Here is a 15,737-nt window from a genome sequence, read left to right on the forward strand (position 1 = left end):
TATACTTCCAGGTCTGGAGAGACTTAGTTCCCTTCTCTAAATTATGCAAAATTCCTAATCTGTCAGGTGGATGTGCCTAAGTATTTCCCAAGAACAGGAATATATAAGTTGGTCAGAGAGGAAGAGAAGGCAAAAATGAAACTAAGTAAAATGAAGGGTAAGGATGAAACTTGCGTGCTTTGGTGTGACAATTAAATTCAAACAAGAATGCTGGAGTTCATTACATGGACCTATGCTATACACTAGAGGGATACAAAGACAAACCCATCTCTACTTTTAATAAACACCTAGTCAATATATAAGACACATCAACACACTGAGTCCAACTATAATACACATCCTACTATATCTGATTCACTTTACTTCTCTGAATATCTAGACTTGTAAGACTTTCCCATCCTGTTCTAGGTGTAAGATAACTCAGCTCAGTTACCTAGTCATGGCAACATCAAACATTAAGGCTGAGAGGGTGTTAAGGCTCTTCTAGTTTAATTCTATCATTCTGAGATGAGGGGGTTATGTGTCTTGTCTGAGACACACAGCTAGCTGGTAGCAGCACTGAAAGCAAAACTTGGGTATCTATAGTCCCAGTAAAGTGTCTATTAGCTTTTGCTGTCTTCCTGATGACTTCTTAAATCAAAAGTCATTTTTCTTATTACCCTGTACAAGGAGGAAGAGATTTATTTTGAACTGCTTCAAAGGACTTAGTTAAAATGGAATGTGACATGCTGAATAAAAATACACCCTAATATACAGTCTGGTCTTGGGTCTCCTAGGTCAAAAGGACCACAGATTTAGGTCACTCACCACAAGAGGGCACTCAGATTTCCCCAATTAATTTAAAGAGGCTTCAAATACAGCCTGCAAATCAAGTTTATCAACATGACATTTTGTATCAATAGTAAAGGGTAAATGGCCATTTCCCCAGAATATACTGACATACTGTTTCTGGGCATAGGTATCTAATGTGTATGTGTGTATGTGTGTGTGTGTGTGTGTGTGTGTGTGTGTGTGTGTGTGTGTGTGTGTGTGTGTGTGTGTGTGTGTGTGTGTGTGTATACACACACACACATATATGTTTATATATATACACACGTGTGTGTGTGTGTATACACACACAAACATGTTATAATTAATACATATTTGTTATAATTAATGTTACTATTTCAGATTCAAGCCTGATGTTTTCTCAAAGGACACCTATTTATTGCGTTCAAGTGGTAAGCAGATTTCCGAAGTAAAAATTAACTTAAAAGACAACTTGCCTCCAGAGCACTCACATGAAGCCCAGTGGGCTCCTGCCAAAATCCGCAGGCCTGCAATATTCTAAGTAAATCATGCTTGTTCTTGGGGCCCTTGGATACTTTGATTTAGAAAGGAGAAGAGAAGAAAAGGAGAGCTTCCTCTGCTATAAAAGGAGATGAATACAAGCCAGGCAATTTCTTTAACCTTCCAGTTTATCATCCCTGAAGGCCTTCTTCTGATCATGTGGGGAATTTCTGGAGATTTATACCTAGAGCTATGGAAATCCATTCTCTCTAGGAGGACCAAACACTTTCTGGCTGTGTTATTTAAATTCTGCAAAAGTCTATTCCATATGCAAAAGTTAAATTAATATATAAGAGTGATTATTAACTACCACCATAGCATTGCCCTGTCTGAAAAATACAAGAATCGTCTTTGTGAAAAAGGGTGGACGGTTTCTGCAAAGCACCTGTACCTCTGGCTGTCTTGTCAGAGCTGTTGATGATTAGCCTTCTGAATTCTGGATTCTGCTGAATTGGTTTCCTGCTCCATGGCACTTACCTGATCAAGACTAGCCTGTTCTTTGCCAAGTACTATGGAAAACTTGGTTCACAGCACTGAAAAAGGATACATCTAATTCACTCTGGAAAAGAGAAAAGAGTGCAAGGATGAGAAGGAGACACTGGGACACAATGCACTTAGCAGAGACAGCAGCTGCTCTGGTTGCCAGCCTGAAAGCAGGTGGGAGAGGCTGCTCTGTAGGGAGAAGCCTGAGTGCGGGAAGGCCCTGAGTTTGGGACAGTGATTTAAAAAAAAGAAATAGGCTGCAGTTTAGAGGACTTTTATAGGCTAGAACAATTCACCTTTAGAGTGTAGAGGGAATAAACTAATGCAACCTTTACAGATCACAGGTAATCTGATAGGTATATACAAAATCGTAATAATGTGCACACAGTTTGAATCCATCAGTTTTACTTCTAGAAGTCTCCCCTAAGGGAACAATTAAATAACGGCACAATGATGTGTGACAGCATATTCAGGGTAATGTTATTTATAGTAGCAAATTGCTGAAAACAAGCTAAGTGTCTATCAAGGGGGGACTACTTAAATAAATTATAGCAAATCCACAAATGATGACATTGGTACATAAGTCCCGACATACTGTCAAATAAAAAAGCTAGTCTGGGGCTTCCCTGGTGGCGCAGTGGATAAGAATCTGCCTGCCAGTGCAGGGGAAACGGGTTCGATCCCTGGTCCGGGAAGATCCCACATGCCGTGGAGCAACTAAGCCGGTGTGCCACAACTACTGAGCCTGCGCTCTAGAGCCCGTGAGCCACAGCTACTGAAGCCCACACACCCATAGCCCGTGCTCCGCAACAAGATAAGCCACCACAATGAGAAGCCCGCGCACCGCAAGGAAGAGTAGCCCTCGCTCACCGCAACTAGAGAAAGCCCGTGCACAGCAACGAAGACCCAACACAGCCAAAAATAAATAAATAAATAAAAATAATAAAAATAAAAAATAAAAAAGCTAGTCATAAAATGGTATATACAGCATTATCCCCTGTATATATGTAGATAGATATAGATATAGTTAGATACAGACAGATACATAAAGCCTAAAAGGCAATGTACCTAACAGTATGTATCAATAAACGGCATGCTCACTGATGATCTGCCCTTTCTTTTTGCTCATATGTATTTTTAATTTTTTTTAATGAACAAATTTATGTCCTGAAAAAGTCACAGATGGAGAAAAGATGAAACAGCTAAATTCATCTTTGAAAGGACTTAAGGTTTGTTGAGTGCAGCACTGACAACTCTGATCCCACTTCCTCAACAGCAACAGCCTTCATCTCTTGCAAAACTGCCTCTTTTGAAGCTAACTGGGCTGGCTTTCTGTTTTGTTTTTTTTTTAATAGTAATCTTTTATTTATTTATTTATTTATTATATTTATTTTTGGCTGTGTTGGGTCTTCGTTTCTGTGCGAGGGCTTTCTCTAGTTGCGGCAAGCGGGGGCCACTCTTCATCGCGGTGCGCGGGCCTCTCACTATCGCGGCCTCTCTTGTTGCGGAGCACAGGCTCCAGACGCGCAGGCTCAGTAGTTGTGGCTCACGGGCCTAGTTGCTCCACGGCATGTGGGATCTTCCCAGACCAGGGCTCGAACCCGTGTCCCCTGCATTAGCAGGCAGATTCTCAACCACTGCGCCACCAGGGAAGCCCTGGCTTTCTGTTTTGAAACGTGATGTTAAGATGCTTCTTTCAGCCCAGACAGCATGAGATTGATCTCCAAATTTAAGACTTGGAAACTCTAAGATTAAAAATAGCCCCAGAAAGACTGTTTAAAACTCACAAACCTAAAAATAAATCTTAGATGACAAGGTATTCGCCATGAGTGGGACAGATTCTATTTTCTTTCCCAGGGTTCTCTTTTCTCTCCTCTTTTTCTTCTTTTTGCTACTGTCATCCTAAACCGGGTCATCCCTTAGTACTGTCCAAGTCCTGTATAATCACCTGGCTTAAATTAAATTCTAATCTTTATTTCTTTGGTTTATATGGTCACTGACTCTCTCCCTAGAATAAGAGCTAAAATTCAGCAACCTGCTATTTATTCTTAGTTACCGAATTTTAAAAACCTTAGCAATGATAGTGCCTGTACCCACGCTTTATTCTCCCAGGTTTAAAACATTGCTATTTTGGGAAATCATATTCTTCTTGATAGGTGTTCCCTTAAAGTGACTAACCATGGCCAGCTCTGAATCACAGACCCTGACTTGCAACCAGTCTGTCTAAGAAAGTGGTCATCAGGAGATAAGCTGGAACTAGAGCTATGCTGTCCATATGGTAACCACCTGCCTCACGTGGCGATTTAAATCAATTAATATTAAATATAATTATAATTTCAATTCCTCATTTACACTAATCACATTTCAAGTATTCAAGAGGTACATGTGGCTTAGCACCTACCACATTGGATGGCACAGATAGAGAACATTTCTATCACTGCAGAAAGTTCTATTGGACAGAAAGTGCTGGTCTATAGTGCTCTCTCCAAGCAATCAATAAGAAGATGGATTTTAAAACCAGCCCCAGTGACCCTGTCCCTGCAAGGCCAGTCTCTGGAATGGCCAGACCTCTTGCTCCTTCAGCTTTGGAGGGCACCAATCCTTTCCTAGCTAGAGGCACTACCATGTCGCAGGCCACCAGGCAGCTGCCCAGCTCCAACCGCTGAATTAGGAAATAGCTGACAGCAAGCCTCATGCATTAAGGCAGTGGTTCTCAAACTTAAGCATGCATCAGAATCACTTGGAAGGCTTGTTAAAACACAGTTTGCTGTGCCTCAACCCAGAGTTTCTGATTCAGTAGTCTGGGGTAGGCCAAGAGTTTATATTTCTAACAAGTTCCCAGGTAATAATTATGTTGCTGGTCCAGGAACCACACTCTGAGAACAAACTGCACTAAGGCAATGAAAACAGCCTAGTCGATTGTCCTGTAGAGAAGAAGTCTGCCAAACTTTACTTCTGGCATTAGGAGTTCGGCTGAAGATATAATTTTTAACATGAGTTTCTGGACTTCCCTGCTGGCGCAGTGGTTAAGAATCCGCCTGCCAATGCAGGGGGACACGGGTCTGAGCCCTGGTCCGGGAAGATCCCACGTGCCGCGGAGCAACTAAGCCCGCGCGCCACAACTACTGAGCCCGCGGGCCACACCTACTGAAGCCCGCACGCCTAGAGCCCATGCTCCGCAACAAGAGAAGCCACCGCAACGAGAAGCCCACACACTGCAATGAAGAGCAGCCCCCGTTCACCGCAACTAGAGAAAGCCCGCGCGCAGCAACAAAGACACAACGCAGCCAAAAATAAATAAATAAATAAATTTATAAAAACAAAACAAAACATGAGTTTTGTCCTTAGCAGGCTTTATTTAGTGCCCTCAGAATTACTAATTACGTAGCAGATCTCACTCACTGCCTCAGGAGGAAGCAGCTTGGAAACAGTTCCTTCCTAATCCTTTTATTTAAGAGCAAAATGAAACAAACAAAACAATTTTGAAAACTCAGCTTGTGCCACTACTACTTCTTAAGAATGTCTAACCAAGTCTCAGGAAGGCCTATAGTAGCAGAGTAAAACATCTTCACTGATTCTTTTTTGAAAGACTGTTGGATTTCAAACTAACTGCAAAGCTAAAGTCATCAAGATATAGTGGTCCTGGCAGAAGGATAAACATATAAATCATTAGAACAGGAATGAAAGTCCAGAAATAAACCCTTACATTTATAGTCAATTGATTTTTGACAAGGATGCCAAGACAATTCAATGGGGGGAAAGAATAGTCTTTTCAACAAATGTCATTAGGACAATTGGATATTCACATGCAGAAGAATGAAGTTAGTTAGACCCCTACTTCAAACCATATACAAAAATTACTCAAAATGGATCAAAGACCTAAATGTAGGAGCTAAAACTATTATATATATAAAACAAATATAACATTGGAATCAGTAAGTCTGAGTTGGGAAAAAAAAGAACACCTAAGAGTAAATCTTTATGACCTTAGGTTAGGCAAAGCCTTTTTAGACATGACACTAAAACATAAGCAACAAAAGAAAAAATAATTTAACTTCATCCAGATTAAAAACTATTGTGTTTCAAAGGACACCATCAACAAAGTGAAAAGAAAACCACTGGGGCTTCCCTGGTGGCGCAGTGGTTAAGAATCCACCTGCCAATGCAGGGGACGCAGGTTCGAGCCCTGGTCTGGCAAGATCCCACATGTCATGGAGCAACTAAGCCCGTGAGCCACAACTACTGAGCCCACACGCCACAACTACTGAAGCCCGTGCACCTAGAGCCCGTGCTCCGCAACAAGAGAAGCCACCGCAATGAGAAGTCTGGACACCACAACGAAGAGTAGCCCCCGCTCGCCACAACTAGAGAAAGCCCGTGCAAGGTAACAAAGACTGAATGCAGCCATAAATAAATAAATAAATAAATTTATATAAAAAAAAGAAGTACTGATACATGTTACAACGTGATCAGCATAACGTTGAAAACATTATGCTAAATAAAAAAAACCAGTCACAAAAGACCATATTTTATTGTACTTTATATAATTCTATTTATATAAAATGTCTAGAACAGGCAAACTTATAGAGACAGAAAGTAGACTGAAGATTACCTAGGGCTTGGAGCAGGTGGAGGGGATAATTGGGAGAGAAATGCTAAATGGTATGGTGTTTCTTTCTGGGGTGATGAAATATTTTAAACTTGATTGTGGTGATGGTTACACAACTCTGGATACATACTAAAAACTATACACTTTAAATGGGTGAACTGTATGTTATTAAATTACATTTCAATACAAGTGTTAAAATAAAGGACTGCTGGAAAGGAACTCATGTACTCCTTAAGGGGACTTGGTTTTGATCCTCAAAGCAAGGGTTTGGATGGAAATAATTCTTAAACTAAAAGGGTCCTGGTGTCCTAGGAGGGGAAGCAGAAGAAAGAAGAAAAGAGAGAGGAAGTTCGATAGCAAAATATCTTAATTGAGAGAAAGACACAAGAGGTTCTTAGTCTTATAGAACTGGTTCTTTATAAAGATCTAAGACACACGTAGGTTTCTAACACTCTGGATGAGCCAGAAGGAAAGGTAACGAAAATTTGGCATCATTTGATTTTTAACTTTTACACATTAAAGCTCTATATTAACACATATTTTTGACATAGACCCATTTCTGGGAAATTGAGCCAAGGACGAAAACCATTTTTTAGTCATTAGACTTACCACTCGGCTGAAGTAGTCGTCTAAAACTTCCACGAAGTTATGGATGAATTCATAAATTGCCATCTCATTCTGAAATAAAAAAGGAAGGGTGCAGTTAGTTTTATTTTTATTTATTTATTTATTTTAAAATTTTTATTTATTTATTTATTTTTTGGCTGTGTTGGGTCTTTGTTGCTGTGCGCGGGCTTTCTCTAGTTGCGGCGAACGGGGGCTACTCTTCATTGCGGTGCACGGACTTCTTATTGCGGTGGCTTCTCTTGTTGCGGAGCACAGGCTCTAGGTGCATGGGCTTCAGTAGTTGTGGCATGCGGGCTCAGTAGTTGTGGCTCATAGGCTCTAAAGCACAGGCTCAGTAGTTGTGGCACTCGGGCTTAGTTGCTCTGCGGCATGTGGGATCTTCCCGGACCAAGGCTCGAACCCGTGTCCCCTGCATTGGCAAGTGGATTCTTAACTACTGTGCCACCAGGGAATTCCCAGGTGCAGTTAGTTTTAATATGACCTATTGGGGAAATCAGACATGGAGCTGCCCAGTCAGCAACCAGGTTTTACAGCAATTGGTAAACAGATAATGTGAGCAAAGCAGCTTTCTATTGACAAATATTCAGAATAGTTCTAGGACTTATTTGTTTAAAAGAAGCTTATCAATAGGGGAAATGTAGAAAACCTTAACCTCTAAGATTTTCTGAAAAGTCCATGATGAATCTAGCTGAATTGAAACCAGATTGTGTCTGGTGATTATAGAGTTTTGAGGTCTACTCCCTGACTTCATCACCAACTGGCTAAAGCCAGGGGTTTTTTTTTTGTTGTTTTTTTTCCCCCAGGGTCTTCATGTCATCACTTTTCCAACTGTGAAGATGGGGAAACCATCTCAAAGTTTGGTTCATGGATAAAAAAACAATCAACTGAGATTTCAGAGTATTTTAGATCTTAAATACCCTTTCAGGGATTCCATGGCCAAAGGTGCTATTGATCTGGGACTGACCATTTCTGAAAAGGTGAACTATATCTGATGAGATGTAATTACGACACAATCATATTTACAGTTTGCTCTGCCTTCTGAAATGTCAGCCTATGTTTAATGCCACAGTTGTTTGGCCTCTACCCTTGTCTAAGCTGCCCCACTGTGCCACACAGAATGAGGGCAGGAAACTGGTATTGCTTAGGGTCGAGGAAGGCATTCTGTGGTTTTGTGCTTCTCCACAAATTGCTCATCTAATCCAAAAAAAATCCTAGGTTTATCTCTTCCACACAGTTTCCCCAGCCTTGATAAAAACCAATATCCTTCAAGAGTCAAGATAATTGTTATGGAGGTAAGTGGGGAAGAAAATGTCAATTTAAGGAGGAATAAAAATCAGACTGCTGGGCTTCCCTGGTGGCGTAGTGGTTGAGAATCCGCCTGCTGATGCAGGGGACACAGGTTTGAGCTCTGGTCTGGGAAGATCCCACATGCCACGGAGCAACTAAGTCCGTGAGCCATAACTACTGAGCCTGCGCTCTAGGGCCTGCGAGCCACAACTACTGAGCCCACGTGCCACAACTACTGAAGCCCACGTGCCTAGAGCCCCTGCTCCACAACAAGAGAAGCCACTGCAATGAGAAGCCCACGCACCACAACAAAGAGTAGCCCCCGCTCACTGCAACTAGAGAAAAGCCAGCACGTGTCAGTGAAGACCCAACGCAGCCAAAAATAAATAAATAAATTTATTTTTTTTAAAAATCAGACTGTTATTCATAATTTTCTTGTATTTTCCATAAGCTCTTCTGTTATCTTACCTCAGTGTCATTAACTCCGACCACAATGAAGAGAGCTGCATACTGCCGATATATCAGCTTAAAATCCTTATATTCAATGAAAGAGCACTAGAGAAAACACAATTAGACATTAATTCCTATGGCTGACAGGGATTTCTTCAATATGGCATGCATAATTTCTAGGTTCTGATTTGAGTATCTGTCAACACATTCCTAGAAATATTCAGCATTAAGCTGTTACACAGTCTTCGCTGGCCGCCTCCTCACGGTACTCAGGGGAATGCTTGGAAGCATCTCTAGTGGGAGGTGGAGAAGTGGCCTTGGAAAAATGTCTGAGTGTTCCCATGGGTTCCCACCTGTACTTCTTCTCATTCCTTTGCTTGGCTCTGTGTGGAACTCAGCCAGCAAAGAAAAGGCTACTAAATAATCAGCATTTTAGACTGCCTCCAAAAGTGAAAATAAGCCAACATGATAAAGAAGATTTTCTTCTTTCCATCTCCCCTGGGCTCTTTTGGAAGCAATTAGAGATTCCGTTTGTACCATCTGATAGTCATTCAAGAGCCAAATATTACAGAGCATACACACATGCAAAAAAGAAAAAATCTTGATTTCTTTTTGAAAAGAATCAATGTAGGCTCTTTTTATAAATTATTTAAAGATGGCTTTTGTGTGGCAGATACTAGACAAAAATCTCCCATTGTAAATATTGCTTTATAGGAATTAATAACTAGCTTACCACTACTGACTAGTGAGGAAACAACTCCCTTCCCGTTCATCTCTCTCCTAAAGCCATTGTACAAAGGGGGAGAGGAAGGCACTGGGTGGAGAGGAATTGGGTAGCAGGCTGAAGGTACAGTGTTGCCCTTCCTTTGGCTTTTTGGGTGCGCTTGACCAAATGGGATTGAGCAAGAACGGTATGACTTTTTGCACTGGGATATGTTGCTCTATGGTGCTCAGATGTACCTGGGAATGAAGCTGCAAGTTTTTTTGTTTTGGTTTGGTTTGGTTTGGTTTTTCTTGGCCATGCTGCACAGCTTGTGGGATCTTAGCTCCCTAACCAGGGATCGAACCCGCATCCCTGGCAGTGAAAGTGCAGAGTCCTAACCACTGGACCGCCAAGGAATTTCCGAAGCTGCAAGTTTTGATTATGGCGTTTCTTCCACGGGAAAGCCATTCAACGATCTATATAATGGAGGCGTTTGAGGCTTTTATTTGACATTAGGATAAAAGTATTAAGTCCAGGACCATTCTGCAGCTTTTGGTTCACTGTAGAGCCAGTATTATTTCTGTTCAGTCAGATCTTTCAAGGAAACACAATCTATTTGAAAGAACTGAGGAACATTTTTCAAAGCCTCTCAGGAGTTTCTGACATTCAAAAAAAAAGTATCCAAGCACCTTTGTGGATAAAATAAAAATGAAGCTGAGACTGTGTTACTTTGGTACCTGATTGTGCTAAAAGCCCAGTGGGTTCCCTTTAAAATCTAAGATAATTTAGAATGCTTCAAAAATATCTAATGGTATGTTCATTTTAAAGCATATATTTCAGAGGGTAACCTATCAGTGAAAACTATGAAATTGTGGAGTGCCTGCATTCTGTAGAAAGATTCAAACAGAAATACTTCTGCAGTTTGTTTACCTTTACTTAAAGTATGTGGCTATTAACACAGTCCTTTAATAGTTTTTGTTTTCTTTTGACAACTACATAACGCAGTGTGTGCCCCGGCAGGCCAAAGTAGTCATTCGAAGAGGACTCTGAGATGTTCTGACTGGAAAACCAATTTAGAAGCCAAGGGAAACACCGTTCTAATGCGTAACTTGTGAGCACTGATGTAGCTTAATATTTTATGACTTACCAGTGGTTCCCACAAGCAGCCTTTCTACATATGCACTGAAAAAGAGAACTAGCAAAATTAATGGGTGATTTAAATAAGCTTTCTGAATTTGCATTAGTTTGCTCAGTGATTTCCAAAGGATTCCAAGTTTAGGGCCTAGACTAAGTAATTCTCCAATTAAAGTCCTTTGTAAAAAGTAGACTCAGCTTTTACAATTCCTGTTTACTATTATTTTAACGATTTAATTTAACCTCAATTTTGGCAGAATGGATAGATTTGTTGTTTCATATGAATTTTTTAACTTCCATTTCTTCCATCTATATAATAAAATAAGACAAGTTCAAATCAAGTTTGTTTTGTTTTTAAATTACTTGTTCCAGTATTATGTTGGTGGTAAATTTATAAAAATGATAAGCAGAAAAAAACTGCACTCCACATGAGAATCATGTTATTATCCTCCGGCACAAAGTGGGTCTTGACTGTTCCCCTCTATACTGGTCATCTGACCTTCATCTTTTGGCTTAAAGAAAGCCATCTGCTACAGGCACTCCTAAGAGTTCCAAGGGCTGAATTCATATGAACAAAAAAAAAAGGTATGTCTATTAGCAGGCTTAAATTTGAGCTGCCACTTCCATAGTGCAATAAGACAAATATGCTGACCTAAATATGAACCCAAGACTTTTCCTGATTTTCTTTGCTTTTATTTTCCTTAAGGGGATGTAAAGAGAGCTATGCAGCAGTCTTCATTTCACTTCATTTGTTAATTTTCCCTAATAGCTATTGAAAGAATGTAGTTCAAAGAAAACGATGGCCCCTGAGACTCAGTAATAATAAATCTGCCACTGCTGAGTTGAATGCAGAGATCAAAGAGAGAATCAGAAACTTACTTGTTCACTGGATCGAGAGAGACAGCTCTTTATGACTTCTGTTTCCAGAAGCGTACGCTTATTAATCTCCACATGTTCATAGTACTTAGAAAGTCGGGTCTGCCCTTGTTTATTCACCATGAGGAAAAATTTTATCATTTTTTTTTCTGGCCAGTATTTTTCCAAATATAGTTCAAAAGTTATGGCGAGGGGTAGCTGTAACCAGAACCTGAAGAATAAAAGAACAACAGAAAGGCAAGATCAAATTTCTCAAGAATCATATTAAATGTGTTCCATAGATGAACCAGAAGTAAAACGTCTTCTGATAACATTGGTCTTCACTCCTATGAACTAAATGAGACTTCAATAAATAACTAAAGATAAATTTTCTTTAGTTATCCTCCAAAACATTTTTGAGTATCCACAGTCGTTCTACTCATATTCATTCAATTGTTTCATCAATCTTGTTGGGCGCCAACTATGTGTCAAGCACCAGAAGGAGAATATGGATGAAGAAGTAATGATTTCTGATCTTCAGATCATGACACCTAGCAAAGGTACTGGATAGGTAAACAAATAACAGCAGTACAAGGTGATGAGTTATAACTGGGACGGGTATACTTCTGTGGTGCACAAAAGGGAGGGACAAGGAGCATCACGGGAGAGTTGGGAATGGCTTCCCAGACAAGGGGCATTTAAGCAAGATCTTGAAGAATGACCCAGAGGGAAAGTCTCTGAGGCACAGAAAATAGGGGTATGAAAGCTCTGGGAAGTTCACTTTGGTTGCAGGTCAGGGGGCAAGAAGAATGGTCATAGGAAATTGAGCTGCTCACATAAGATAAAATTGGCTTTAGAAGTTATGCTAAGGAATATGAAATTTATTCTATGGACAATGGAGACAGGATGTGTAGTGAAGCTCTTCTTTCCTTAGTGTTGAAAGCAGTAGTAACTTCAACTATTTGTCAAAGTCCTCGAACAAGGCCCTGTAACAAGTCCTATAAGGTTCTGTACTGAGCAATTTACATACATTATTTAGTTCTCACAATTTTCTGCGGCAGGGACTTCTGTTATCCCCATTTTAAGGACAAGAAAACTGAATTGTACGGATGTTAAGGCACCCAGCGTACCTGGATTACTGTGTGTCAGGGGTGAGATGCAGCTCAGAGGCCAAGTGCATGCACAGATCCATGACACCCCTACTCCTCCTCATTCATGCTTGTGGGTTTATTTGAAACTCAGCTGTATTGAATCCCATGTTTGTTATTCTTACACTTAATATAGTTTTTGAAATAATCAATGCAAAAGCGCACAATATTGACCAATGGCCAGTTCTTTCATCATGAGCATCAGAGCTGTCTCATTGGCCAATCTTACAATATCATATTCACATTTTGTAGTATCTTTGAAAATCAGTGCAAAAGACCAAGGTTAACAATAGTTCTTAAGCGAAATTTTAAAACTTGGAATAATTTTACAGAATAGTTGCAACAGATGATGAGATAATATTTTTATATTATTTTTTGCCTTCCTAGCTCATCTCTTTATTTCCTAAACCCTATCCGACAGGCGGTTATCTCATAACAATTCCAAACATTAAGAGCTGGTTAGAGGCAGATCCAGTCTGGCAAAGCCTGGGGCTGCTGTGTTCATTCGGTGTGCAGAACAGGATGTCATCTAGACCAGCTCAGCCGGGGATTTGACAGCTGTGCCACAGGGGGAGGCCTGTGGTCATTCACTCCCTTTTCCAGGAAGATAAACTCACTACTGTAGGTGGCATTGCAACATACTCCGTGTTACTTAATCACTTGGTGTTAAGTCCTGCTTTTATCCTCCTTACAAACTACTGCCAGTAAAAATGATGGCAGATGACTAATAAATTAAGATTACCATCCTTTCTTTTATTCCCTTTCAGCAAAGTTATTTTAAAACCATCTTTATGAAAGTTAGAAATGACAATCCTATACCTTGGATTCCAACTGCCAGGTAAAAGAAAAAAATATTGTCTCAAAGGTACTCATGGCCAAACCCTTGCCTTTAAATGCCCTGGTTGCATTAAGTGGTAAAATGAGATGTAGAATGATCCCACTGAGATGCTACACCAAGGGATCAAATTGGTTTCCACCTTACAAGCACAGCATTCCTTCCCACTGACTTCAAGAGCAAGGATGACAAACAAGGACGTGCTGAACTGATACTCATTAGGACACAAGTCTTGAAAATAGTAGCTGAAGGCATCTAAAGACTTGAATACAGTATTTTTTTTTTGCATGCTCATAAACAATTACACGATTTACAACTGTAGGATACACAGTGGTAATAAAGCGGACAAGCAAAACTGTGAAGTATTTCTATTATAAAATATACAACACCAAAATATACAATGTGGAGACTCAAGAGACAGGTACAGGTTGGAGAACTGAAGATGAATGACATAAGCACCTATCCTGGTTACTAATTATCAGGGAGGAGGGAGATCAAATAATTATGAAACTGAGGCAGGGCAATAAGAAGGGATATGCTTAGACAAGTGCTGGGAGTGGTCAGGGAGCAGATATGAACTTCCTCTGTTAATATACTCTTTGCATTCAACAACACATGGGCTGGGAAAGATGTCTTGATTGCCAAGAAGGTAGGAGATTCCACACCCAAGAACTTGTGTGAATGTGTGTGAAAAATCAAGGAAGAATAAAAAAGAAACTTTACTGGGGAAGACATTACACAAAGGGTGCTAGGATGCCTAAAGGCCAAGACTAGGGAGGTTGGTAGATTCACAGTAGAATATAAACAGATCAGCGTCCCAGCCCCCTACATGATGTAAACTTAATGCTTAGAGAAAAGACAGACTGGAAAGACTGAAGTAATTATTGAACTGGGCACAGTTTTCATACTTCTGATGGTGTATTTCTGGGAGTTAGAACTGGAAGAATCTTTATAGGTTGTCATACCCAAAGATGACAAATAGATTTCAACTTGGGTGCCAACTTTGATTAACTGTACTAACCGCATTGAGCACTGTGCTGGGAAGGATTCCAAAGCTGTTTTCAGGTTCAGAGCAAGACGATGTCATGAATAATTAGTAATGTCAGCTGTGGGTTAGGAAGCAGGGTGTGGCAACATATGCACCTTGTATCTGTCATCTCTGATGTGCACTCCCTTCATTTTGTAGATGGGAAAACTGGTCATCTGAGATGCAGAGTGAAGTCATGAATTCTGGTCTCTTGACTCATAATGCTGTCTTTAATTTATCACATTGCCTCTGCCTCACTCAGTGTATTAGTGTCATTAATGTCCATTTAAGCTTAATAAGCATCAACTTCAGGTATCTTTGGGAATGATCAACTCAACATTATCTTTTCTAAGGCTGCTGCACAATTAATGGAAAATACCAAACGATTCACTGCACGAAAACAGTAGAGTAGGAAGTTTTTGGAAATGAAAATGTTATTTGATGATGGCTAACATCCTTTCTAGCTCTAAACGCTTTCTATGTACCCCAGAACCATAATATTGTAAAACTCACACACACACACACACACTCAGGGAATATCAGACAAAAACTTTGTTTTTGCCCCATGAAAATGACTGAAATAAAATCCCCCAAGTTACAAAGCCAATTTCCACCAAAAAATGTATAGTACTTGTAAGGTATAATAGTCAAAAGCATGAACTAGGTAGAGCTCGACTGTTTGGCTCTACTACTTATTAGCCTTGTGATCCTGGGCAAATTACTTTTTCTGTACTCAGTCTGAGGTACAATGGGAATAATATTAGTACTGACCTTCTAGGTTGTGAGGAGTAGTTAGTATAGTAACATTCTTAGAACAGTGTTTGGCAGTTGGCATGAAGTGAGTGCTATGTAAGTGTTGGCCAATGTCATTACGATAGTACATCACCTTTTCCTCAGACAAGCCTTTACTGCCTATCCCAATCCCTCTTTCTAACCACAAAAAGTTGGCTATCTTTTCTTTGAACCCATCACTATATCTTACAAAACCTGTCGCCCTAAATAATCACTATTTGATTACATTCTGAGCTCCCCTACCAGACCAGTGATTTTTACTGTTTTACTGTGAAATATTTTACGCTGTGATATATTTTACATTGTGACCCAGTATACAGGTACATAACATATCTGAATGGAAGTTCATAAAACAATACTCGCCCATACTTTGTGTATTGTACTCCAGTATCTTCTATGACCTTTCATTTTGTAAAAAATGCAGTTGTGAGGGGTTTGGATTACACAGATGTATGGAT

At 40.1% G+C, this 15,737-nt stretch overlaps 1 protein-coding gene across 6 annotated transcripts in view; it reads right to left on the minus strand.

The window, feature by feature from the left end:
- Positions 1–15,737, minus strand: part of AP4S1 (adaptor related protein complex 4 subunit sigma 1) — a 76,044-nt gene that overhangs the window by 29,772 nt on the left and 30,535 nt on the right. For 4 of the 6 annotated variants that reach the window (XM_082452291.1, XM_082452293.1, XM_082452292.1 and 1 more), the window contains exons 2-5: positions 11,502–11,709; positions 8,804–8,890; positions 7,031–7,099; positions 1,807–1,888 (exon numbers count right to left, since the gene is read on the minus strand). In XM_082452291.1, the coding sequence (XP_082308417.1) occupies positions 1,817–1,888; positions 7,031–7,099; positions 8,804–8,890; positions 11,502–11,639 (366 nt within the window). In that variant the 5' untranslated portion in view covers positions 11,640–11,709 and the 3' untranslated portion in view covers positions 1,807–1,816. The remainder of the gene's footprint in view (positions 1–1,806; positions 1,889–7,030; positions 7,100–8,803; positions 8,891–11,501; positions 11,710–15,737) is intronic. The other 2 variants (XM_082452289.1, XM_082452290.1) reach the window with 2 other exon arrangements.

The sequence above is a fragment of the Balaenoptera physalus genome (genome assembly GCF_965194825.1).
Source record: "Balaenoptera physalus genome assembly, chromosome: 2".
In the NCBI taxonomy this organism is placed as follows: Eukaryota; Metazoa; Chordata; class Mammalia; order Artiodactyla; family Balaenopteridae; genus Balaenoptera; species Balaenoptera physalus.